The sequence below is a fragment of the Pelobates fuscus genome, chromosome 1 (assembly GCF_036172605.1).
Source record: "Pelobates fuscus isolate aPelFus1 chromosome 1, aPelFus1.pri, whole genome shotgun sequence".
In the NCBI taxonomy this organism is placed as follows: Eukaryota; Metazoa; Chordata; class Amphibia; order Anura; family Pelobatidae; genus Pelobates; species Pelobates fuscus.
This window is the reverse complement of record NC_086317.1, coordinates 193,557,768-193,584,827: the sequence shown is the minus strand read 5'-3', so window position 1 is coordinate 193,584,827 and position 27,060 is coordinate 193,557,768. Positions and strand designations below refer to the sequence as shown.

Below are 27,060 nucleotides of genomic sequence, written 5' to 3'. Positions count from 1 at the left end.
AAGAATACATGACAATGGCAAGAAAAAAAAGAGCAATTTTCCAAAATACTATATATATTTTTTTTAAATTTATTTACAGGCTTACTCCGTGCACCATGACAGCTTAAAGGAACACTATAGTCACCTAAATTACTTTAGCTAAATGAAGCAGTTTTAATGTATAGATCATTCCCTGCAATTTCACTGCTCAATTCACTGTCATTTAGGAGTTAAATCACTTTGTTTCTGTTTATGCAGCCCTAGTCACACCTCCCCTGGCTATGATTGACAGAGCCTGCATGAAAAAAAAAAAAAAACTGGTTTCACTTTCAAACAGATGTAATTTACCTTAAAGGCACACTATAGTCACCTGGACAACTTTAGCTTAATGAAGCAGTTTTGGTGTATAGAACATGCCCCTGCAGCCTCACTGCTCAATCCTCTGCCATTTAGGAGTTAAATCCCTTTGTTTATGAACCCTAGTCACACCTCCCTGCATGTGACTTGCACAGCCTTCCATAAACTCTTCCTGTAAAGAGAGCCCTATTTAGGCTTGCTTTATTGCAAGTTCTGTTTAATTAAGATTTTCTTATCCCCTGCTATGTTAATAACTTGCTGCAAGAGCCTCCTGTATGTGATTAAAGTTCAATTTAGAGATTGAGATACAATTATTTAAGGTAAATTACATCTGTTTGAAAGTGAAACCAGTTTGTTTTCATGCAGGCTCTGTCAATCACAGCCAGGGGAGGTGTGTCTAGGGTTGCATAAACAGAAACAAAGTGATTTGACTCCTAAATGACAGTGAATTGAGCAGTGAAATTGCAGGGGAATGATCTATACACTAAAATTGCTTTATTTAGCTAAAGTAATTTAGGTGACTATAGTGTTCCTTTAAATAATTGTATCTAGCAAGCTATTAACATAGCAAGGGTCTAGCAAGCTATTAACATAGCAGGGGATAAGAAAATCTTAATTAAACAGAACTTGCAATAAAGAAAGCTCTTTTTACAGGAAGTGTTTATGGAAGGCTGTGCAAGTCACATGCAGGGAGGTGTGACTAGGGTTCATAAACAAAGGGATTTAACTCCTAAATGGCAGAGGATTGAGCAGTGAGGCTGCAACGGCATGTTCTATACACCAAAACTGCTTCATTGAGCTGAAGTTGTTCAGGTGACTATAGTGTCCCTTTAATAATAGATATAAAGTTGTCATGGTGCCTGGAGTCTGCATGTGCAAGATTTCCTATTAAACATTGCACATACAGAGATTAACCCTTCTGTTGCCAGAGGTGTGACTCTCTACCTTTGTGTCACGTATTCATCCGCTTATAGAAATGTGGTTAATGACATTTACTGTCCACACAGGAAAAGTTGTGCCGATCAGCAACCTAATCCACAGAAGGGTTAATGCTGAGCAGCAATTATGCAAATGAAGCCTGGTAACTGACTTTGGGGTCAAAGGCCAGTTACAGCCTATCAGAACAAGGAGGGGTATTTAGGCCCAGTTCTCATCCTGCTCAGTGCCCTGTCGTGGTATCCCTTGTGGTTGTCCGAGAGCGCGTTCCTGTTATTAGTTTTCTACCTGTTTTTTTACTTTGGCTTGGTTTATTGACTTCTCTATATTCTGGTATCCTGACTCCTGGCTTTCCTCATCGCTGCGTCCCTTTCTGTGTTCCCTGACCTCGGCTAGTATTTTGACTATTCTATGTACGTTAAATCCGGCCATTCTAAGGACCGGTAATACGTTACTTATTTGTCATCCGTGCTATACAGTTCTACGTGCTGGATCAAACAGTAATCTTGACACTTTGGCAGCATCATAGGGGCGTCATTGGCCAACTAAAGTTCTGGGCAGCTGTTAATTTTGTGTCTGCATGCTACCACCAGACAGCCAATGGCACAGCCACCCATGTCCTCATTACAGTCCGTCCCGCCTGACCTCCCTCACTCCTTTTCTTAAGATTTATGGGTTAGTGGTTATTTACCACATTATAAAACTGTAAATAATTGTAAGTTGTAAATAATTAATGGTGTAAAATAAATGAAAAAGTAAACATAAATATAAATAATTGTTTTTGAAATGATAAATGCATGATTCATTATTTCGACAAAATCAATTTTAATAAAAAACACACTCATACTGACTCCTTAATATTTTTGTCTTGCTTATAAATTCAAAAAAAATCTACCAAAGCATAAAACATATATGTTTGGTTTCAAACATTATCCACCAAATAACATTTAAGACCAAGTAAATATCCTGGTTCCTGGGCATTGTCAAGCCAGTCCTACCCCTCCCAAATTCTAACCCCCTTATGTAAATTAGTGAATGCAGAGGTCATTTTTCCCCAAAAGAGAGAATGCCTCTTACACAGACAATGTCTGCCATAAAAAGGAAAAAAGAAGAATGTCTATAGGAATTAGGCATATAAAAGACACAAAAAAGGGTATTCATAAGGAAGTAATGCTTTACAAGAGGTTCTTTAGGGACAATAGATATAGGGAACCTACTTGTGATTTCTATAAGCATTTGGGTTATCTGACTTTTTGGAATAAATTTTATAAGCTATAATTTCTATGGATATGTACAGGTTAATGACCTATTAAGGAAAATAAATATATATTTTTTAAACTTCCATTCTACCAATATTTTTATTTTTTTTTATTTTTTAAAAACATTAAAAAAAAACACAACAATATTTTCTGCAAGGTTTAGTGGCACATCCCCAATGTTTGATTGATAGTATAGGATGCCCTAAGGAATAAGGGAGCACAGCTTGGACTGGAAGATTTTTTAGCACAAGTAATAAGTGAGAGAATAATTAAAAAGACAGTGTAAATGGGGGGGGGGGGAGGGGGGGGGTAAGAAGACAGCTGAGGACCTGGACAGCTAAGCTGAGGATATTGTCAGAAACTAAAATTCTGAGTAGTGTTTACATATATTTTAATCATTACAGTAATCAAGCATTTGGGACTTTCAGAAACAGCTATCCAAATATTAGTTTATGCTTATCTGCACAGTGTCTAGCGAAAAGAATAGCCACTTAATGTGATGATAATGTGTGTTTGGTTTACACGTTATCCAGAACTACTGGATAACATCAGTATAGTCCAGACCACAGTCAATTTATACATTGATAATACATAACTTTTTTTCTCGGTTACATTGTGTACTGGATAGGCTGGCGACAACTCAATGGGGGGGTCACATAAAATGTACTTGGTATAGATATTGTAAGAACCTGTTCTCAAATATAATGAAGGAAAAACAGAGCACACTCTCTCTTTCAACAGAAAGATACATACGTTCAATGCAAATAGTATATACACTGCATAAGAAAGGGTAAACATGCTCAAGGGAGAAAACAGTGTGACCTATCGCACAAAAGAATGCAAGTGAGAGAAATAATTGACTCACTTCTTGCTGGACAAACAGAGAGGAAAAACTGAATCTACAAGAAAGGTGGCCCATCAAATCAACAATACATGTAACAAGGAATGATCATGTCCTCACTGCAGCAAAAGGGGATAAGAAAACTTTATAGTAACACGGCAAATAGAGTAATAACGTGAAGTATATTCTTGTGCAAAAGGCGAAAGAGTTGCAGCAAGACAGTAGGAGAAACACAAAGACACACAGCGTGCAAGGGAGCAGACCAACAGTGTCACTGTCATGGGCAGACTGGACAGGAGTCAGTACAACATGTTTATCTGAAACCTAGCCAGGTGTGTAACTAGAGAGCTGCACATCCACTCTATCTACAGACCCTTCATCGCTACAAGGGCATAAAGTCTTCAAACAACCTCTCAAGTGTAACCCTTTGGTATAGCAATATCAATATAAATATCATGTGAAAAAAGACACACACAAAAAAAAAAGTTTTAAAAACAAACAAAAAACAACGATTGCACCTCTGGGGACATGGCATATATTACTTTAAACTGCACGGTTTGAAGCAGGTGCCAGATAAAGCCTCCCGCTGATAGTATGAAAGGCCTGTCCCTTAGCACAGCTGCTTCAGCTCCCTGCGGGCACATCACAGACACAATATTTGCAAAGAAATAAGGCAGTGCCAGCCTCACACTACAACATGCCAAGTTTCAGAAGTCCCAGGCATTTGTAATTTACAGTAACCACTTTCAAAATAAGTAGAAAAAACATGTATCACTTTAAATTCACTGGCATGTGAGACATTGGTTCATCACATCAATAAAATTGTTTCCTCGTCATCTTATTACATTTACCAAGCAGATGTATTGTGCTCACAATCTCTCAAGGGCACCGATTATCTTTAATGTCTTTGCTGTGAATATACAATATACATATATCATACCCCAACTGCCACTAAATTAAAACATGTCAGAGCAGCATTATCTCAACATACACCGTAAAAATAGCACACTAAAAAAAACAAACCATAAGGCATGATGGATTTATTGTCAGAGTTTATCTTTAAAGGCTAAGCCCACTGCAATGAAAATAGTATCTGCAATGTAACACACACACACACACACACACACGAAAAGCTGAAAAAACGTGTATCTATTTTTCAGGAGGAATGCAGCACAGGTACAGAAAACAGCAGCAATGACTGTCTCCTAAAGTTTTATGGGGGGGGGGGGAGGCAGTTTAACACAACCAATTGTACTGCCACCCTCAACTGTGGTAGTAGTAAACATCCCACATGTGCAATTAGGTGTTCCATTAAACATGACATTATATGTGCCCTGATCTTATGTGGGTTACAGCAGTCTTAGCTACCCACTCAGTGATAATAATACAGCACATGAATTTGTGTGTTTTAAACATGCAAGGGGGAAAAAAAGCAATCAACATGTTCAATTTCCCCTCAAACACAAGAGCATATCATCTATTCACATCATATGCATTGCATGTAGAGGCAGAAATCCAATACTGATTAGCATGCACAAAACAGCCATGTCCACTACCCCCACACATATGCTCCTATATTTTGCCAGCAAACCATGGCAAGGAAGAAGAATACATGTGTAGGCATTTAGGTTTTTGTGTAAATCCTCCTCTGGTATATGTCATCAACATATTCTACAGAATCGGGAATAGAAATAGAGCAGTGGCAGGCCTATGCATGCAGAGTACATACAGTGTTTCCATTTGTTATCCATGTATATATACACTATGTCTCAGAAAATGTAAACATGGACATAAAAAAAAGCACAGGAATAAACAATAAAGAAATAGTTAACCCCTTAAGGACTGAGCCAAATGTACAAGTTGTGAACGAAACAAAATGTAAACAAAACCTGGCATTTGCGCTTTATGTCTGTACAACCGTAATTCACCTCTTTCATATTAAATGCACCCCCCCTTATTATATATCATTTTATTCAGGGGAAACAGGGCTTTCATTTAATATCAAATATTTAGCTATGAAACATAATTTAATATGAAAAAAATGGGAGAAAATAAGATTTTTTTAGTTCTACATGACATTTTAACTGTCAATGTCATAATACTGTTTGCTTTTACTGCAATAAAATACACATATTTGTATTCAGCAAAGTCTCACGTGTAAAACAGTACCCCCTATGTACAGGCTTTATGGTGTTTTGGGAAGTTACAGGGTCAAATATAGCGTGTTACATTTGAAATTTAAATTCGCCAGATTGGTTACGTTGCCTTTGAGACTGTATAGTAGCCCAGGAAATAAATTTACACCCATAATGGCATACCATTTGCAATAGTAGACAACCCAAGGCAGTGGCGTACACACAACCCATGGGGCCCCGGTGCGAAAACTGATCCGTGGCCCCCCCCCCGCCCCGCGCTTACTCTGCGCGGGCTGGGGCCGCAACACATGGCGGCAGGCACCTGGTCGCAGGGCTGCGACCCGTGCGACTGCGGTATGTACGCCAGTGCATGCATAAACACTTAAAGGACCACTACAGACACCCAGATCAAATCAGCTCAATGAAGTGGTCTGGGTGCCAGGTCTCTCTAGTGTTAACCCTGCAGCTGTAAACATAGCGGATTCATAGAAACTGCTATGTTTCACTGAGGGTTAAAGGACCACTCTAGGCACCCAGACCACTTCAGCTTAATGAAGTGGTCTGGGTGCCAGGTCCTTCTAGGGTTAACCCATTTTTTCATAAACATAGCAGTTTCAGAGAAACTGCTGTGTTTGTGAATGGGTTAAGCTTTCCCCTATTTCCTCTAGTGGCTGTCTCATTGACAGCCGCTAGAGGCGCTTGCGTGATTCTCACTGTGAAAATCACAGTGAGAGCACGCAAGCGTCCATAGGAAAGCATTGTAAATGGCACTCTAGTGCCAGGAAAACGAGTATGTTTTCCTGGCACTAGAGTGGTCCTTTAATCCAGCCTCTAGTGGCTGTCTCATTGACAGCCGCTAGAGGATTTTCTGCGATTCTCACTGTGAAAATCACAGTGAGAAGACGCTGAACGTCCATAGGAAAGCATTGAGTAATGCTTTCCTATAGGCGGTTTGAATGCGCGCGTGGCTCTTGCCACGCATGTGCATTCGGAGCTGAGAGGCGGATCGGGACAAGGAGATCCCCAGCGCCAAGGGAGTCCGGCGCTGGAGAAAGGTAAGTGCTTAAGACACACACACTCACTCTCATGAACAGACGCACACATTTACTGACAGACACACACTCAGTGACAGACGCACACAAACATACTCAGTAACAGACACACACTAACACACACACACTCTAACATTAACACACACTAACACTAACACACACTAACACTAACACACTAATACTAACACACACACTAACACTAACACACACACTAACACACACACTAACACTAACACACACACTAACACACACACTCTAACACTAACACACTCTAACACTAACACACTCACTCACACACACTAACACACACACACACACTAAAACTAACACACACACTAACAAACACACTCACTAACACTAACACACTCACACGTTTTTTTTTTTTTACATTTAATCCCCCCCAGCCTCCTTACCTGTGGGAGAGCTGAGGGGATTTCCTGGGGTCCAGTGGTGTTGCTGGCCCTGCTGTCACTCTGCTGTCCGGTCCTGCGGGCGCGCGAGGGAGCACTGTCTTCTGAGTGCTTCCTCTTCAGCTCCCTCGTGCACCGCATTGAAACCGGAGCCGGAAGATGACGTCATCTTCCGGCTACGGCATCAGTACGCGGCGCGCGAGGGAGCTGAAGAGGAAGCACTCAGGAGACAGTGCTCCCTCGCGCGCCCGCAGGACCGGCCAGCAGGGTGACAGCAGGGCCAGCCTCGGGGGGCCCTGAGGTGGCCGGCTCCTGGGCCCCCCAGAAGAAGAGGCTGGCCCTGTGGGTACATACCTTGGTCGCAGGGCGGCCGGGCCCCCTGGTGGGCCGGGCCCGGTCGCGGCCGCGACCCCTGCGACCCCGGTATGTACGCCACTGACCCAAGGTATTGCAAATGGGGTATATCCAGTCTTTTTAGTAGCCATTTGGTCATGTGAAAAAAATGAAACACAAGCCTTATATTTGACGCTGTAATTTTTGAAAACACCATAAAACCTGTACATGAGGGGTACTGTTGTACTCGGGAGACTTCGCTGAACACAAATATTTGTGTTTCAAAACAGTAAAAAGTATTGCAGCAATAATATCGTCCGTGTAAGTGCTGTTTGTGCGTGAAAAATGCAAAAAAACGTCACTTTTACTGGCATTATCATCGTTGTAATACATTTTACTGTTTTGAAACGCTAATATTTGTGTTCAGCGAAGCCTCCCGAGTAAAACAGTACCCCCCATGTACAGGTTTTATGGTGTCTTGGAAAGTTATAGGGTTAAATATAGTGCTAGCAAATTAAATTCCCTATACTTTCGGCATGGGTTGTCAGGCAGGTCCCGCTAATTGTAATTAATTAGGATACCTAATTATGTAAAATTATTACATAAATATATGTGTAGAATTAATATATGTATATATATATACACATTTGTGTATATATACGTATATATATATATATATATATATATATAATTTTTCTAAAATATTTTTATTTATATATAGGTATATATATATATAGTGATATATACGTATATAATTATGTATATAGATATATTTATTATTTCGTTCTACGTGTATTTTGATATAAATATATATATATTAATATCACAATACAGTTAGAACGAAATAAAACACATTTATATATTTTTAATATTTTATTTTCAATTATTTTTTTTATTTTTATTTTTACGTATTTACATTTTTTAATATTATATATAAATATATATATAACAATAATTATATATATATTTAATCAGTATCAGTCTACGTGTAATTTGATATTAAAATATATATATATATATATAATTATATATATATTAATATTAAAATACACCTAGATAGTGTATGTGTGTGTATATGTGTGTATATATATATATATATATATATATATATATACTTAGATTATATATATATATATATGATCTAAGTATATATATATATATATATATATATTTTTTTTTTTTTTTTACACTGATTTAATTTATTTTAATTTGATTTCCAGCCAGCAGGGGGACTAACTGTCGTCATTACAGTTAGTCCCCCTGCTGGCATTGCTGCAGCCAGCTATCCCGGCCATGTGATTGTGAGGTCCTTGCAAGGACCTCACTCTCACATGGCCCGGGGGGCTGAAGAGGACGGAGGTGCCGCAGGGGGCTCCCTGGGAGTCCCCCCAACCGCGATCGCCGGCGTGGGATCGCCGGCGACCGGGTAAGTAAAAAAAAAAACGGAGGGCGTACTATTACGTCCTGCACCGTTTAGAGCCGCTTTAAAAAGGACGTAATAGTACGCCCTCCGGTCTTAAGGGGTTAAAGGGATCCTATAGTGCCGTTTTCCTGGTACTATAGGTTTTTAGAGTGCACCCCCTCCCTCCCTTCAGCCACTTACCTTAATCCAACGCTGGCGCTGGTGACCTCTCCGCCCCCGCCAACCTCAGCTCCCGAGCAGAGCCGAATGAGCAGCCAGAGGCGCGCGCATTTAAACCCGCCCATAGGAAAGCATTACTCAAGGACGTCCAGCGTCAAATAAGTGCGATTTACTCCGTGTCAATCGCGGATGCACCTTTAGTGGCTGTCAGGAAGACAGCCACTAGAGGCTGGATTAACCCTGCAGTGTAAGCATAGTAATTTCTCTGAAACTGCTATGTTTTCAGCTGCAGGGTTAAAACTATGGGACCTGGTACCCAGACCACTTCAGCTCAATTGTGGTCCTTTAGATAGAATAGAGAACAGAGAAATAAAGTCAAACAGAGCATAAAGAAATAAAGCAGAAGAGAGGTCTTGATGATATGTAATTAAGTAAAGGGTTACTCCAAGCACCATTAAAAAGCAAAGTACATTTTAGTTATTTAATGCTTGTTTGGTTTATTAAAGGATCAGCCAGCAGAGACAGGCTGTAGACACCAGAACAACTACATTAAAGGGACACTCCAGGCACCCAGACCACTTTAGCTCATTGAAGTGGTCTGGGTGCCAACTCCCATCACCCTAAACCTTGCAAGTGTAATTATTGCAGTTTTTATAAACTGCAATAATTACCTTGCAGGGTTAAGTCCTCATCTAATGGCTGTCTATGCATGCGCATTAGGTCTCCCCCGCTGGCTGATGGCAGTGGGGGAGGAGCGTGGGCGGAGCCTGGCCAAGTGCCGAGAGATATCGGCCCTGGATTCAGGTAATTCAATTAAGGGGTTTTAACCCCTTCAGCAACATGAGATGGGGGGGGGGGGGGGAGGGGAGAGAGGGGCGCTCTAAGAACCTGCAGTGCCAGGAAAACTGTGGTTGTTCTGGTGACTATTGTGTGCCTTTTAATTTAAGGCAGCTGGCTAGCAGGGAAAGGTTACTTTAATAAAAAAAAAAATTTTATGAAAACACTGTTTTTTGTTTGAGTAACCACTTTAAAGTAATAAAAAAAAAAAAAAAGCATCAATAACTTATTATTATTATTTATGAAGCGGCAACAAGTTTTGTAGCGCTGTACAATGGGTGGACTAACAGACAAGTATTTCTAACCAGAAGAGTTGAACACACAGGAACAGAGGGATTGAGGGTCTTGCTCAATGAGCTTACATGCTAGAGGGAGTCGGGTAATGTGACACAAAAGGTAAGGGTAGGGTTGAAACGTAGGTTGGTTGCATAGAACTAAATTAGAGATACTTAAATAATAAATTCTCCAGTTGTCATGTTATTTTAGGGCAATGAATCAGATAGCATTGAAAAATATTTGCAAAATCCTAGAGCTAGACAGACATATTTGGAAGTTAAGTGTTCTTAGGAGAAATGCAAAAAATATTCCCATTTAAACAAACAATCTCAAATAGTTGAGCAACTGGGAATGTTGCTGCTGGAGCCTCAGTCAAGGGCAGTAAGCTCTTTAAAACAAATTCAGAGTTAAGTTTGTATCCCTATAATACAAAAAGTAAATAAGAGAATAAAAATTGAATAAGATGACTAATGTATAAATTATAGAAACTCTCAATAGACACATGCTTACAGAAAAACAATCAGCAAACGTACAAGATGATTTAGGAGTATGACATTATGACATACCTGTAACAGACACCTCCATGGTAGCTTCCAAAGGACGGTTGCTGTCGAGGTCAAGGCTCAAACTTAATTCCCCACTGCTAGTGTTCAACAGAAGCAATCCTAATTCATTTCCACTCAGGAAGGTAAAGTTTAAAGAGTCACTAATGTCAGGATCACGTGCTGGAACTTTCCCAATTACTCCCACTGGGAAACTGCCACCACCACCACCGATATAATGATTAAAGACTACTCTGAAGTCACTCAGAGTTGGAGCATTGTCATTGACATCCACCAAGCGCACTCTGACTGTTGCTCTGCTGACCAATGGAGCAGATGTGGCTTGTACCACAATAACATATTCTGGTCGCTGCTCATAGTCCAGATCAACAAGTGCTGTAAGTTCCCCTGAGAAAATATCCAGCTGGAAAACTTCTGGGATGTTTCCTTCCACAATCTGATACATTATTTGTGCATTTGGGCCTTCATCAGGATCAGTAGCTGTGATTCTTGCTAGTGGTGGTCCCAGGGGACTATTCTCTAAAACCATAACTTCCAGTTCATCTTTGGCAAACACTGGTGCATTATCATTGACATCCAAGACTGTGACTACTACTTCAGTAGGAGTACGGTGTGGGGAAGGCATCCCTTTGTCAATGGCATAGGCAGTTAGTCTATACTGCACAACATTCTCTCTGTCCAGTTGCCTTAGGGTCCGGACAATACCAGACGTATACTCCACTGTAAAGTCCCCATCCCCATCATCTCCTCCTGCAAAGGTGTAAAAGACTCTTCCGTTGAGACCAGAGTCACGGTCAGTTGCAGAAATCTGTAGGACACTTGTATAAGGGGGGGCATCCTCAGGTACAGTGCCACTATAGGATGCCCTTTGGAAGACAGGGGGATTGTCATTGACATCAGTCACCAGAATTTCCAGATAAGTTGTGTCAGATTTCTGAGGAATGCCATTATCACGTGCTGTCACAGCTAAGGTGTAAGAGACTTGATCCTCATAATCTAGCTCCATGGTGGTAGTAACTGCTCCAGTGTCTGGGTCTATGGCAAACTGTGGCATACCTTCTTCAGCCAAGTATGTGATGCGAGCATTCTCACCAGTATCTTCATCTGTGGCACTGATTACTACTACAGTGGTTCCTGCTGGTTGATCTTCTCGCACACTGACTGTGTAATGGGAGCTCTGAAAGACAGGTCGATGCGTGTTGGCATCTGTAACATTCACCACAGCTCGTGCAGTATCTGATCTCATCCCATCTGATGCTGTTATAGTAAGCACAAACTGACGTTCAAGTTTGTAGTCAAGAGGTAGAGCAAGTGTTAAAAGACCACCACCACTAGCTAAACTTGAGATAGAGAAGCGATGACGAACATTTCCAGAAGTGATCTGGTAGGTGATAGTAGCATGAGCATCCCTATCCACTGCCCATACAGTCAGAACACTTGTACCAACAGCTGCGTCTTCATTAAGACGTGCCTGGTATTCGTGTTGAGTGAATTCCGGAGTATTATCATTGACATCTAGAACCTGCACACTTACTGAAGCTGAAGAGGACAGAGGTGGCTGACCACGATCTCTTGCCTCCACGCCAAAGCTATAAAACTCCACTTCTTCCCTATCCAGTTCTGTCTGCACAATTATCCAACCAGTGCTATTGTTTATTGAGAAAGGTCCACATTCTCCTGTTAGACGATATTCAAGCCTTGAGTTTTCGCCAGAGTCTGCATCCAGTGCCTGAGCCTGTAAGACAGAGTAACCAGAAGGAGCATTCTCCAACACTGCAGCTTGGAAAGGACCACTGACAAAAGCTGGTGCATTGTCATTTACATCCAGCACCTGAATACTGACCAAACCAGTTACGTTGGATAATGGGGGTCTCCCTCCATCTTGTGCCCGTACCCTTAGTGTGTGCTCTCTCCCTGTCTCAAAATCAAGTGTGCCAGCAAGAAATATTGCACCAGTCTGTGGATCAATGGAGAAAAGACCACGAGCATTTCCACTCAAGATACTGTAGTGTACTGCAGCATTTGCTCCTTGGTCACGGTCAGTAGCAGTCACAACAAGAAGCTGTGAGTCAGTGGAAATGTGTTCTGCTACATGTGCCACATAGCGCTTCTCAGTAAATTGGGGGGCATTGTCATTTTCGTCTTCAACAGAAATGTGCACAGTGGCAGTGGAACTGCGAGGCCCAGGTTCACGTCCTTGATCATCAGCTTCAATAAGTAATTCGTAGAAAGCCACAGACTCACGGTCCACAGGGCCTCTTGTCCGAATGACCCCCGATCGATGATCGATTTCAAAAGCCTCACCAGCTCCAGATACCAAACGGTAGGCAATGTTGGCATTTATGACAGAGTCTCCATCTGTGGCACGAACAGTCATCACCTCATAGCCAACCTCCATGTTCTCTCGTACACTCTCTCTGTATTCTGGTTGTTCAAAGGTTGGGTCATGATCATTTGTGTCACTGACTGAGACAGTGAGGGTGGCCATCGCTGTTCGGCGGGGGACACCTGCATCACTGACAGTCACTCTAAAAACATGGGTACTCTTGGTTTCTCTGTCTAGTTCATCTGCTGTGGTCACTTCTCCACTACTTGGATCCAGTGAGAAAAAGCTGGCAGAGCGACTATCAAAAAGGGCATCCATGGAGAACTCTAATCGCCCAGCAGCTCCTTCATCTGGATCACTAGCCCTCAGCTGCACAACAAAAGTCCCAGCAGGCTTATTTTCAGGCACTGATACTTGGTAACTTGGTGTCTGGAATTGAGGACTTGTGTTTACATTTCGTTTACCCCTGAGCATCGCTAAACCTTTGACTGTCTGCTTAACCAATTGTGGCAGCATTACCTTCCAGTGAACTATATGTTCTCCTTGCTTAGTACATGGTTGGCACTGCAGCTTCATTTCTAATGGGTGCTGCTGAGTCAGGCAGAGATGGCGAGTGGTTATCAGAATGTTGTGCCGTACTGTTGCCCCAGGGCTGCCCACAGTTTGACATTGGAATTGGCATTTACCCCATGGTGCTGGCTGCACAGAGGGGAGAGGCAGCAATGTCAATCCAGGGTTTAGGCATAATTTATTTGGCTCACCATAGGGTGCAGATCTGAGATGCAGTGTAGTGATAATATGTAGGTGTTCATGTGGACATGAAGGGACATGGGCACTGACCTGGCTGGAAATAAACAGGATAGATGGAATGTTTTGAGGCAAAGGATCAATGCAGGTCCAGGAAAACTGAAGAGTTGGATTTGATGGGCAATGTGCACTGATGGGGTCTTCCTGTACAAGTGAAACGGAACAGTTGCTATGTGGAAAATATTTAGGAAGGCCCAGTATCAGAGGCAACAGCAGCAATAGGAAAAATAAACCAGGGGTAGTTAACCAGGCTATGCCCCTGGTGAGGCCCTGAGGGCACACACATGCCATAGGTCTATGATTTGCCCACTCCTGCGGGACTGAGCATGGGTCAGAGGCAACGGTCATGTTTCTTGTGAGCAGAATATGCTTCCAGGCACATCATGAAAAAAAGTGTATGGGAACAGAGGTGAAGCCCCTAAAATATGAACTAACGATCTACTCGATAATTCTTTATGGGCACTCAAAAAACGCGAAAAGACAATCAAAGAGGAAATCTTGACGGTGCATTGTATAAGCAGAAACACAGATCTCATACCACTCTTAATGCCAGGCCCAGTCGTTCCCTCTACAGGTCTCCATGAAGAATCATTAGTCCAACTAAACACAGTGGGTGAATTCTTCCTAGGTCTGGATAAAGCATATACAACTGTCTATAGAAAATCGACTCTGCAGCTCTGTATATCCTTCTCCTGTGTCCTGTCCAGGTTTAATCCTTCAAGACGGTAAGCTCTCTCCCCTAGTGAGCATGCACAGTGTCTGCCTCCAGGACACATACATGGTTTTTATCTGTAAGATGTTTCCAGTGGGTCTCAGAATTCTGAATTCACATAGAGATTTTCACGTGCGCACGTCCACCAGCTTCCTCCTATATCCTTCGTACATAGAAGATTCTGATCCTTGCTTTAAATCAACCTGCTCAGGTTGAAATCCCAGAAAGCTTTTTCTTAAAGCGGTAATGATAGGTGGGGTCCACACCAATGCAAACTCTTCCTCGTCTTTTCTCTCGCTGATTTAATTGTATGGATTTACAGGTGGTGTCATGGAATAAAATAAAATGCACTCTGCCTTGACTGTAAAACCCCTTAGCGTGAGCCTGCAGTAGTGTGTAGACTGTATGTCTGAGCTGCAGAATGAATGGGAATTGGCATGGGAGGGTAGATAGGCGGAGCAGAGGGGGGAGGGTGCAGCAAAACTGAATATTTAAATATGTTAACCAGTTTAGAACAGTGAAAGCAGATGGAAAGGTACAGCTCAGATTCATTGTCTGCATCGATATGGATGTAGAACAACCTGCAAATCCTGTGAGCACGTGTTGAGATATGACTAAATCAGTATATTGTTAATAGGCTGGAGACAGTCACCAAATCCAAGCAAACACCTAAAGATTTCTTGTAAAAATCTTAAATAATGGGTAAATTCCACTCTTTAATTACGCGAAAACTGCAAAAAGCATTGAACTTCACAAACCAAGCATTCTTATTTTCCAGCATTAGCAGCACAGTGTGCACCCGGAACTGCATAAGGTTCTATTTGGAACGTTTTCTAGGAGATTTGTTTTGCATGGCAGATTCCACCGCCTGTGCAAACTTCGCAAGGGGGTGAGACTCCGCGCTCCCTGTATTTTGTTTGTATGGCGATGGAGGCTTTGTTAGTTCTGCATCTATCCCATGAACCTGCAGGCACCATTGAACCCTTTGAGAGTGAGGCATGTGTGATTTTAAAAGAGAAATGCCTCTCATATGGGGGAAGCCTGGCATAGAGCGGCAAGGAGGAGGTTAGTAGATCTAACACAGCTTGGGACACTTTTTTGTGTTCCGATATTTGCATATGAATAGGTAGAAACCAGAAGGGTGAAGCTTGGATTTATTCAGGGACTTTAAAAAAAAAAAATTAGCAGGGTGTGGAAAGCTTTTAACTCATCTGAACATGGCAGCAGACTTTATTTACTGTTTTTTAAACGTTGAGGTGTGCGATCTTTCTATTGCTGTACAAAGAAAGCATATTTCGATTATCTATCCAGCATATTCTAGCAGTTGAACTTACTTGAATTTGATTTGAATTGGTTGCTTTCAACAGATTTAGATTGACAAAAAAAGGTTTGGATTCATTTAAAAAAAATAGAATATTTAATATGTGAGGTAACCGTTTGTTCCCAGGAGAAAACCAACTCAAATGAAGGTACAGATTTTTTTTTTTCTCTTAGAAATCTGGCGTTCTCCACATTTTGGATCAACAAAATGGATTGGGTCATAACTAGCAAGATCATTTATCTTTCAACTTTCCATCATACTTCTGTTTTTGACAGACTGTTAATAAAAGTACTGTAAAACTATTAATAAAACTCATTATACAGTTATTTTGTATTTATATAAAAAAGTATACTAATAACCAGCGCTCTATTATGTTTATATGTATTTACCACTCAATGTTTTTTTATTTTTTTATTTCTTTATTTTTGCAGTGCAAAGAAGAAACATAACAGCAGGCGTGTGGTGCCCCAATAGCATTCCTCACGCTTAGAATTAACATTTTTAACAATGGGGTTACCATAAATCCGTGCACATTTTTTAGTTATTTATGTCAAGACTGTCCACGTTCAAACTTTACGCTGGGTATACAAGTAGGATAAAAATTAAGTAAAAAACAAAGGATGATAAAGGTGCTGGCTACATCGTCTCGCTAGTTCGTCTATGCAAAGATAATATAGTGTGGTCATGTTTCATGGCATAGCAGATTCTAGTTTTGCGATATTACATATTAACATTATGCTAGGAGTATACAGGCTATAAGGCATCGTATAAGGCTTAACAGTGCTGAAGCTTTCCTACGTTATAGCATTATATTAGTGTTACTGGTTGTGCTGGTATAGCTAGCTGGCAGATACTTAGCTTAAAACAATCTCTTAAAATGGTACAGTGATATAGGTGGTTTGACCATGGACTTATAGCAGTGCCGGCAGTAACAGAAAAACAAACAGTGGTGGAAACACAAAAATAAAGTTGTCGGCTAAGATTCGTGGGAGTTCATTTGGGGTATATGAGACTGGGTTTACAGTGAGTACTATGCCTGCTATTGAGTCCAAGTCCCTGTTGGATCAGCCGATGCCGTGTTGGGGCTGAGTGTGTGCCCTCTGCGTCGGTCGGTGCAGTTGGCGCGGTCTCCCTGGTGTGCGGGCGGCTGACATCCCTGGGTCTCATAGGAGTACGTTGGTCTGCGAGTCAGCTCTCCGGTTTGCAGTCATGCTGTGCGGAGATGGATGCGACTTGAGTTGATTCATCTAATGCTGTTTCGGGGGTAGACGTGCGCGTCTCGCGATTCGGAGTCCCCTGCCGATGGAGAGTCTCCGCTCAAGAGGTACCCCGTGTAGCCGGTGCCGTTTGGAGCCTGTGGTGAGTAGATCTCTGTCAGCCATGGGTTTGGCGCACCAGGGTCTGATTCCAGTCGCTCGGCGTTAATCACTAGGCTGGTATTCTGCTGGGTGTTTGCAGCATGTGAGACACTCCCTGGCAGCAGGGGTTTAGGTGATTGCCTGACTGCTGCTTCACCAGGTGTCGGTAGGCCCCGTGGCGTGGTAGCGGTTGCGGGCAGTCGGCAAATCAGTGAGTCGTTCTGTGCTTTGCCCAGAGGAGGAAGGAGGCCACCGAGATTCCGCCCATAGCGGAGGTAAGTAACATGTTTGGGTTCGGTGGTGTGTGCAGGTGGTCTCGGTTTGCTTATGGTCTTCATGTCCTCGCACATGGCCTCCGCCATTTTGATTGCAGTGCTTGGGTAGCGGGTTTTGGCGGCCCAGTTACTGCGCCTCAGGTGCTTCGTGGTGCTCGGGTCCCGAGAGTGAGGACCGGGATCACCCCCCCGGTCCAAGGGGGGGGGTTTGGGGGCAGTTCCCCGCGGGTCCGACTCATGGCTAAGCGCTGATCGGCAGGCAGTGGGGCAGCGGCCGTCCACCCCACACCCGTCTGAGTAGGCCTTGAGGTGCCGATGAGGAACCCTCCTCCTGGGGACTGAAGCCTGTTTGGCCAGCCTCTCCCTAGATCCAGGGCTCTCTGCCCGCTGAGGGTCACCAGTGCTGGACGGTTTTCTGCCAAAAATTGCAGTTTTGGTGATCTTTTGGGCCTAGTTTGCAGGAGCTGGTGTCGAGTGCGACCGTCCAGCTCGGCGGTCCGGCCCCGCCCCCCATTTACCACTCAATGTTAACATTTTTTAAAACAACTATGTCACCCCAAAAAGTTTCTGCATGTGTAAAATGTAATTTAGAAATGTACTGAAGGTATATTCACTCAAAATGTACTAAATGTTTACAACCATGACCTTATATTTTGATAAACAAATTTAAGGCCAATTAAAATAAAACAATAAATGAAGTAAAAACATGGTTATGAAAGTATTGCTTAAAGGGACACTATAGGCACCAAAACAACTTTAGCTTGATAAAGCAGTTTTGATGTATAGATCATGCCCTTGCAGTCTCGCTGCTCAATTCTGTGCCATTTAGATGTTAAAGGGACACTCCAGGCACCCAGACCACTTCTGCTCATTGGAGTGGTCTGGGTGCCAACTCCCACTACCCTTAACCCTGCAAGTGTAATTATTGCAGTTTTTTATAAACTGCAATAATTACATTGCAGGGTTAACTCCACCTCTAGTGGCTGTCTACTAGACAGCCACTAGAGGTCACTTCCTGCATCATACTGTTATAGAATTATTAAAACCTTTATTACATTTCCCCATTAACTCCATTAACTTCATTATATGACAGATTTTCATAACAGCATTTAGAATATTAGAAAGAGAATGTATTTTCTAGAAGGTTATGAATTGTCAAGTTCCTGTAATATGTTACAATGTATGCCATAGCTAGATCATGAGAACTGTACTAATGAAATGTCCATTCACTAAAAAGCCTTGAACCTGACCTCGAATCTAACATCACTAACTACTCAAAATGGCGCCTAAAGCCCCCCTCCCATCGAGTAAAGCCTCGTGCTAGCAAGATGGCGCCTGAGCCATCGTGTCCACTCCCGTGTCCAAGATGACACCACCTCTCGGTGGGAGGACATGTAGCCGGCCACTTAACACTTAAGCCAATTAATAATATTGATGGGTGGGTATTGACATAGCCACTTAACACCTAACCCAATTAATGATGTTTATTTGTTGTTATCTTGATATTCTATGATGATGTAATATTGCTCTTATAAGGGTCTGCGAGCCCGCTTTTTAACCAGATGCCATTAAATTTTCTCGAAGTTCTTTTAACCTGAACTCCGTGTGTCAGTGTGAATTTACTTCTGCGTATACGCAATTTAATCATCTCAAATTTGGACAGGAACAGATAGACATTCAAACTTATTTGTTTGCTTAAAAGAATCTATATCAATAGCACAGATTATCTGTGCTAGAGCGTCGCTGGACGTCCTCACGCTGTGTGAGGACCTCCAGCGTCGCTCTGTTCCCCATAGGGAAGGAAGCATTGAAATTCATTTTCAATGCTTTCCTATGGGGCGCGGCATTGCCGCGCATGCGCATTAGGTCTCCTCGGTCGGTGGGCGAGATCAGTCTCGCCCACCGGCCGACGGAGGAAGAAGGTGGAGCGGCGGGGGAGGAGCAGGCAGCCACGTGGGACATGTCGCTGCCTGAGGTAAGTGACTGAAGGGGTTTTTACCCCTTCAGCAACTGGGGATTGAGGGGTGGGTGGGAGAGGAATCCTGCAGTGCCAGGAAAACTGATTGTTTTTCTGGCACTGGAGTTTCCCTTTAAATCACTTTGTTTATACAGCCCTAGTCACACCTCCCTGCATGTGACTTGCAGGTCCTAAACACTTCCTGTAAAGAGTCATCTAAGGTTTACATTTCCTTTATTGCCAACATTGTTTAATTTAGAATTTCTAAACTCCTGCACTGTTAATAGCTTGCTAGACCCTGCAGAAGCCTCATGTATGTAATTAAAGTTACATTTACAGAGCAGGACATAACTTTTCAAGTAAGTTATATCTGATTGAAATTGAAACACAGCAAATTAGGCCCCCGAGGGCCATGTAATCGCTCCGTAGATCTGCCTTCACGGAGAGTCAGGCAGTCCCCCTAGTGCCAAAATAATGACGGAGAGTCAGGCAGTCCCCCTAGTGCTAAAATAATGAAATAAAAATAATGACTAAAGCCACAAAGGATTTATATATATATATATATATATATATATATATATATATATATATATTCTTTTTTTAATTAAAGGACTATATAGGCACCCAGACCACTTTAGCTCAATGAAGTGGTCTGGCTGCCAGGTCCATCTAGGGTTAACCCTGCAACTGTAAGCATAGTAGTTTCAGAGAAATTGCTATGTTTACATTAGGGTTCATCCAGCCTCTAGTGGCTGTCTCATTGACAGCCGCTAGAGGCGCTTCCGCGCTTCTCACTGGGATTCTCACAGTGAGAAGACGCCAGCGTCCATAGGAAAGCATTGAGAAACATTACTATAAAATCATCCGTTATCATTACATTGTTTGAACTTACTTCACTTGCATAAAGACATTTAGCAAAAACTATTTGCCAAGAAGTGTATTGGAAAGGAGTGGGGGTTGAACAAGCCAAATACCAGAGGGAGAGAAAGAGAAAGACAGATCTCAATTGTGGAAAATAGCAAAATATCACTAATTATCGTTTCCCCTCTTCTCTCCTTTTCTTCTATTCCTCCTCCTTCTTTCCCTTTCCCTATCCCCTTCTCCAGGGCCGGATTAACATAGGGGCTGATGGAGCTGCAGCTCCAGGCCCAGGCCAATGGAATAGGCCCATTTAAAAAAAAAATAATATATATATTTTTTTTTTTACACACTACTCTTAGGTTTTCCACCTGACTGGTATTTTACTGGCACAGCCGGTATTTGAGGCAGTCTGGCCGTGCCGGTATTGCAGTAATACCAGCATTACAAATGCAGGTATTTTTCTCAGAATAAATGGAGATTACTCTGCAATACCAGCACCGGCCAGTAGGGGTCACTGTGTGTGGAGAGAGGCAGGTATAGGAAGTTACAGCATATCCCTGCCTCTCTCTACTACTCACTGATCCATGAGGGAGCAGCAACACAGCACAGAGTCCAGACAACAGCTCTACAGTAAGTGAGGGATGGGGGGGGGGGGAGATAGTAGGGACACATGGGGACACTGAGACACTAGGGGACACATGGGGACACTGAGACACTAGGGGACACTGAGACACTAGAGGACACTAAGGGACATATGGGGACACTCAGACACTAGGGGACACAGACACTAGGGGACACTGAGACACTAGGACATATGGGGACACAGACACTGGGAGACCTGGGAACACAGACACTTGGGGACACTGGAAAACATGGGGACACTGAGACACATGGGGACGCTGTGAGACATAGGGACATTGGGAGACACTGAGACATCGGGACACGGAGACACTATGTCCCCATTTCTCCCAGTGTCCCCATGTCCCCCAGCCAGTGTCCCTAGTGTCTCAGTGTCCCCAAGTCTCCCGGTGTCTGTGTCCCATGTCTCTCAGTGTGCCTTGTGTCCCCATGTGTCCCTATATGTCCCAGTGTCCCCATGTCTATGTCCACAACTGTCCCCATGTCTCCCAGTGTCCCCAAGTGTGTCTCACAGCCAGTGTCCCCTAGTCTCCCAGTGTCTGTGTTCCCATGTCTCTGTGTCCCTAGTGTCTTAGTGTCCCCAAATGTTTCAGTGTCCCCATGTCTCTCAGTGTTCCCAAGTGTCTGTCTCCCAGCCAGTGTCCCCTAGTCTCCCAGTGTCTGTGTTCCCATGTCTGTGTCCCTAGTGTCTTAGTGTCCCCAAATGTTGCAGTGTGCCCATGTCTGAGTGTCCCCATGTCTCCCAGTGTCCCCATGTCTGTGTGTTCCTAGTGCCTAGTGTCCCCATGTCTCCCAGTGTCCCTATATGTCCCAGTGTCCCCATGTCTATGTCCACAACTGTCCCCATGTCTCCCAGTGTCCCCAAGTGTCTGTCTCCCAGCCAGTGTCCCCTAGTCTCCCAGTGTCTGTGTTCCCATGTCTGTGTCCCTAGTGTCTTAGTGTCCCCAAATGTTGCAGTGTCCCCATGTCTCCCAGTGTCTATGTTCCTAGTGTCTCAGCGTGCCTAGTGTCCCCATGTCTCCCAGTGTCCCTATATGTCCCAGTGTCCCCATGTCCATGTCCACAACTGTCCCCATGTCTCCCAGTGTCCCCAAGTGTCTCTCCCAGCCAGTGTCCCCTAGTCTCCCAGTGTCTGTGTTCCCATGTCTCTGTGTCCCTAGTGTCTCAGTGTCCCCATTTCTCCCAGTGTCCCCATGTATGTGTGTTCCCGGGTCTCTCAGTGTCCCCATGTCTCTCAGTGTCCCCGGGTCTCACTGTGTCCCCAGTATCCTAGTGACATGGGGACACACTGAGACATTGGGACACTGGGAGAAATGGGGACACTGAGACACTGGGAGACTAGGGGACTGGGCGACATGGGGACACTGACACTGTGATACATAGGGACACAGACACTGGGTGACTTGCGAGACTGAGACACTGGGAGACAGGGAGACATTGGGAGCAATCCATCTATACAGCAGAATCAAACTGTGAGTAGTTTGTTGGTGATTTTACAGAATTTTCTCTGATGTCACTCCTTGTGATTATACAAATGATTAAGGCTGGTATTTTTTCCCAAGAAAGGTGGCAACCCTAACTACTCTTCACATACTCTTGCTTAAAGGAGCACTACAGGGTCAGGAACACAATCATGTATTTCTGACCCTATTATGTTAAAACCACCACCCTGGCCCCTTCTTGCCTCCCTAAGTATAGTAAAATATAACTTGTATTCAAGTCTGCAGCTGCTGACTCTGCCTCTGAACTGACTGTCTGCTGACATCATCAGAAGTGGTGGTCTGAGCAAATTACAATACTTGCCCATAGGATTGGCTGAGACTGTTAACTAGGCAGATCAGGGGCAGAGCCAGCACAAGTTCATCATAGCCCTGGCCAATCAGCATCTCCTCATAAAGATAAATTGAATCAATGCATCTCTATGAGGAAAGTTCAGTGTCTGCATGCAGAGGGTGGAGACACTGAATGGCAGTGCTGCACACTAGGCATACTGCCCCAGGAAGCACCTCTAGCAGCCATCTAAGGAGTGGCCAGTGGAGTTATTTTCTCTGAAAAGACAGTGTTTACTGCAAAAGGCCTGAATGGAATGATTCTACTTACCAGAACAAATACAATAAGCTGTAGTTGTTCTGGTGACTATAGTGTCCCTTTAAGTTTGGAAGCTTAAGAGGGATGTATGGGAACAAAACCTGTGTGGACTGGCTGACAAAACTGGTTTAGGTAATGCTGTTGGTCTCTCTAACACTGTGGTATGTCCCCTCCTTTCATCTACACTCACTACATACACCTTTTCTCTGTCTCAGACTGTATACCAGGAACTTCTGCCTGCTAGTAAGAAGATAAGGAGATAAGTGGACCAGCGAGTGCTAGGGGACAGTCCTTAGAAAGCATGGAGTGAGCGCATCATTAGACGCATTTATGTCAAGCTCAGAATGCTGCCAGAATAGTATGCCCTTAGTTGGCCAGCCTGCAGGATTGGCGGGCAGGCTGACATGCATTCATGCCAGGCTGTCCTTCAAATTCTTTGGACAGACATGCCCCCTTTTTGGGCATGTTCTCCCCTTTTGGCAGGTCTGGTGACGTGATTCGCACCAGTGGTCCACCCTTTTACCACGCCCATTGACTTCCTGCTTCACTGGACACTGCTGGGTATGGATTTACTTGAAAGATGAAAGCATAAATTAGAGAGAGATTAGCATAGAGTATGTGTTTTCTTATAGCTGCATCCTATGAGTTTCCCTCCAACACCATCTCCATCAGATACATGACGCTTGGGAGGTATGACCGTTTTAGTGTTTTTGGTCGATAAGATTCTGTAAATAGGCCCATCATAATTGTCAGCACCAGGCCCACTGGGCTCTTAATCCGGCCCTGCCCTTCTCCATTTTGTCTTGTTCTTTAACAATCTCGAACATTACAAAAAAAGGAAACAGGCACCCTAAACATCCAATACAAAAATATATGTGTCCGGCGAGGCAGCTCCACAATAGGATTAATACTCACTAAACTCAATCATCAGATTATTAATTAATTATTTTTTTGCTTATTCAGGGATTAGGTTAAAGGGGCACTATAGTCACCTGAACAACTTTACCTTAAAGGACCACTCTAGTGCCAGGAAAGCATACTCGTTTTCCTGGCACTAGAGTGCCCTGAGGGTGCCCCCACCCTCAGGGACCCCCTCCCGCCCGGCTCTGGAAAGGAGAAAGGGGTAAAAACTTACCTTTTTCCAGCGCTGGGCGGAGAGATCTCCTCCTCCGATCCTCCTCTTCTCCTCCCCGTCGGCTGAATGCGCACGCGCGGCAAGAGCTGCGCGCGCATTCAGCCGGTCACATAGGAAAGCATTCATAATGCTTTCCTATGGACGCTGGCGTGCTCTCACTGTGAAAATCACAGTGAGAAGCACGCAAGCGCCTCTAGCGGCTGTCAATGAGACAGCCACTAGAGGACATAGGGAGAAGGCTTAACCCATTCATAAACATAGCAGTTTCTCTGAAACTGCTATGTTTCTGAAAAAATGGGTTAACCCTAGAAGGACCTGGCACCCAGACCACTTCATTAAGCTGAAGTGGTCTGGGTGCCTAGAGTGGTCCTTTAATGAAGCAGTTTTGGTGTATAGAACATGCCCCTGCAGCCTCACTGCTCAATCCTCTGCCATTTAGGAGTTAAATCCCTTTGTTTATGAACCCTAGTCACACCTCCCTGCATGTGACTTGCACAGCCTTCCATAAACACTTCCTGTAAAGAGAGCCCTATTTAGGCTTTCTTTATTGCAAGTTCTGTTTAACCCCTTAAGTACCAAACTTCTGGAATAAAAGGGAATCATGACATGTCACACATGTCATGTGTCCTTAAGGGGTTAATTAAGATTTTCTTATCCCCTGCTATGTTAATAGCTTGCTTGACCCTGCAAGTTCCTCCTGTATGTGATTAACCCCTTCAGGACCAGCCTGTTTTTGCGATGTTTGTACGTTAAGGACCAGAGCAGTTTTAACACTTTTGTGGTGTTTGTGTTTAGCTGTAATTTTCCGCTCTCTCATTTACGGTTCCCATACAAGTTATATACTGTTTTTTTCACGACAAGAAGGGCTTTCTTTACATACCAGTATATATATTATGTCATATATTGTATTTAAAAAAAATAATAAAATATGGTGAAAAATAAAAAAAAAAACATGTTTTTGGACTTTTACTTGAAAAATCTTTTACTTATCTACAAAAGCTAATGAAAAAAACTGCTAAATAGATTCAAAATTTTGTCCCGAGTTTAAAAACACCCAGTGTTTACATGCTTTATTGCTTTTTTTTGCAAGTTATAGGCCTATAAATACAAGTAGGAAATTGCTGTTTCAATATATATATATTTTAAATGTATCAATAGTGACATTGTTACACCGTTATCTGTCATAAATCCCCGAAACACACCTAACATGTACATATTTTTTAAAGTAGACAACCCAGGGTATTCAAAATGGGGTATGTCCAGTCTTTTTTAGTAGCCACCTAGTCACAAACACTGGCCAAAGTTAGCATTTATATTTGTTTGTGTGTTAAAAATGCAAAAAACGCTAACTTTGGCCGGTGTTTGTGACTAAGTGGCTACTAAAAAAAGCTGAACATACCCCATTTGCAATACCTTGGGTTGTCTTCTTTTGCAAATGGTATGCCATCATGGGGCTAATTCTCATTCCTTGGCTACCATACGCTCTCAAAGGCAACCTAACCAATCTGACAAATTTCAATAAAAAAAAAAAAAGTAAAATCAAGCCTTATATTTGACCCTGTAACTTTCACAAACACTATAAAACCTCTACATGTGGGGTACTGTTATACTCAGGAGACTTCGCTGAACACAAATATTAGTGTATCAGAACAGTAAAATATATCACAGCAATAATATCCTCAGTGAAAGAGCTGTTTGTGTGTGAAAAATGCAAAAAACTTCACTTTCACTGACAATATCATCGCTGTGATATGTTTTACTGTTTTGAAACACTAATATTTGTGTTCAGCGAAGTCTCCCGAGTAAAACAGTACCCCCATGTACAGGATTTAGGGTGTCATAGAAAGTTACAGGGTTAAACACAGTGCTAGCAAATTAAATTATCTGGACTTTTGGCCTGGGTTGGCAGGCAGGTCCCTCAAATTGCAATCATTAAAATTACTTAATTAGGTAAAAATATTACATAAATATGCACGTAGAATTTTAATATATATACATATTTATATATTTGACGTCTACGTGTATATTTATGAAATTATTTATGTAATTATGTATGTGGACATATGTATATTTCGTATTATTTTTATTTATTTATTTATACATAGATATATATATCATTACATTCTAAGTGTATTTTGATATAAATATATATATCAATATCAAAATACTGTTAGAATAAAACTGAATATATATATATAATTTTTTTTAATTATTAAAAATTATTTTTATTTTTTGTTATTTATTTTTATTAACATATTATTTGTATTTTATAATAATATATATATACCATATATATAGTTATTATATATATTGTATATATTCGTGTGTAATTTAAATATAAGTGTATTTTTATAATTATATACGTATATATAAATATAAAAATACACTTAGTGTGACATTATATATATGATATATATACATATATTATATATAGGTATATATAGATATAATACATGTATATATAGCATATATATATACACATATTATTTTTTTTTTACACAGATTTTTTTTTTACACTTTATTTTTGATTTTACAGATGCAGGGAGACTGCCTGTCAGCACAGACAGTCCCCCTGCAGGCAGATACACAGACCCCTATTGCGGTCATGTGATCGAGTGATCACATGGCCGTGGGGTCCTGATCTGCCGAGGGGGGACTGCCCGGGCAGACAGGCAGTCCCCCTGGACCGGGAGGAGAGCTGATCGCCGCCGTGGGACCGACGGCGATCAGGTAAGTAGCCCAAAACCGTTATGACGGTTCAGGACCGTCAGCGGTCCAAACGCACGTTTTACCGCTGACGGTCCTGAACCGTCAGCGGTCCTTAAGGGGTTAAAGTTCAATTTAGAGATTGAGATACAATTATTTAAGGTAAATTACATTTGTTTGAAAGTGAAACCATTTTTTTTTTCATGCAGGCTCTGTCAATCATAGCCAGGGGAGGTGTGGCTAGGGCTGCATAAACCGAAACAAAGTGATTTAACTCCTAAATGACAGTGAATTGAGCAGTGAAATTGCAGGGGA

The 27,060-nt window shown here is 42.5% G+C and overlaps 1 protein-coding gene across 2 annotated transcripts in view; it reads right to left on the bottom strand.

Annotated features, from left to right (window-relative positions):
• Window positions 1–14,831, bottom strand: part of CELSR2 (cadherin EGF LAG seven-pass G-type receptor 2) — a 139,192-nt gene extending 124,361 nt beyond the window's left edge. For both annotated transcript variants that reach the window (XM_063453195.1, XM_063453196.1), the window contains exon 1: window positions 10,564–14,831. In XM_063453195.1, coding sequence (XP_063309265.1) covers window positions 10,564–14,041 — 3,478 coding nt within the window. In that variant the 5' untranslated portion in view covers window positions 14,042–14,831. The remainder of the gene's footprint in view (window positions 1–10,563) is intronic.
• Between the last annotated feature and the right edge of the window lie 12,229 nt (window positions 14,832–27,060).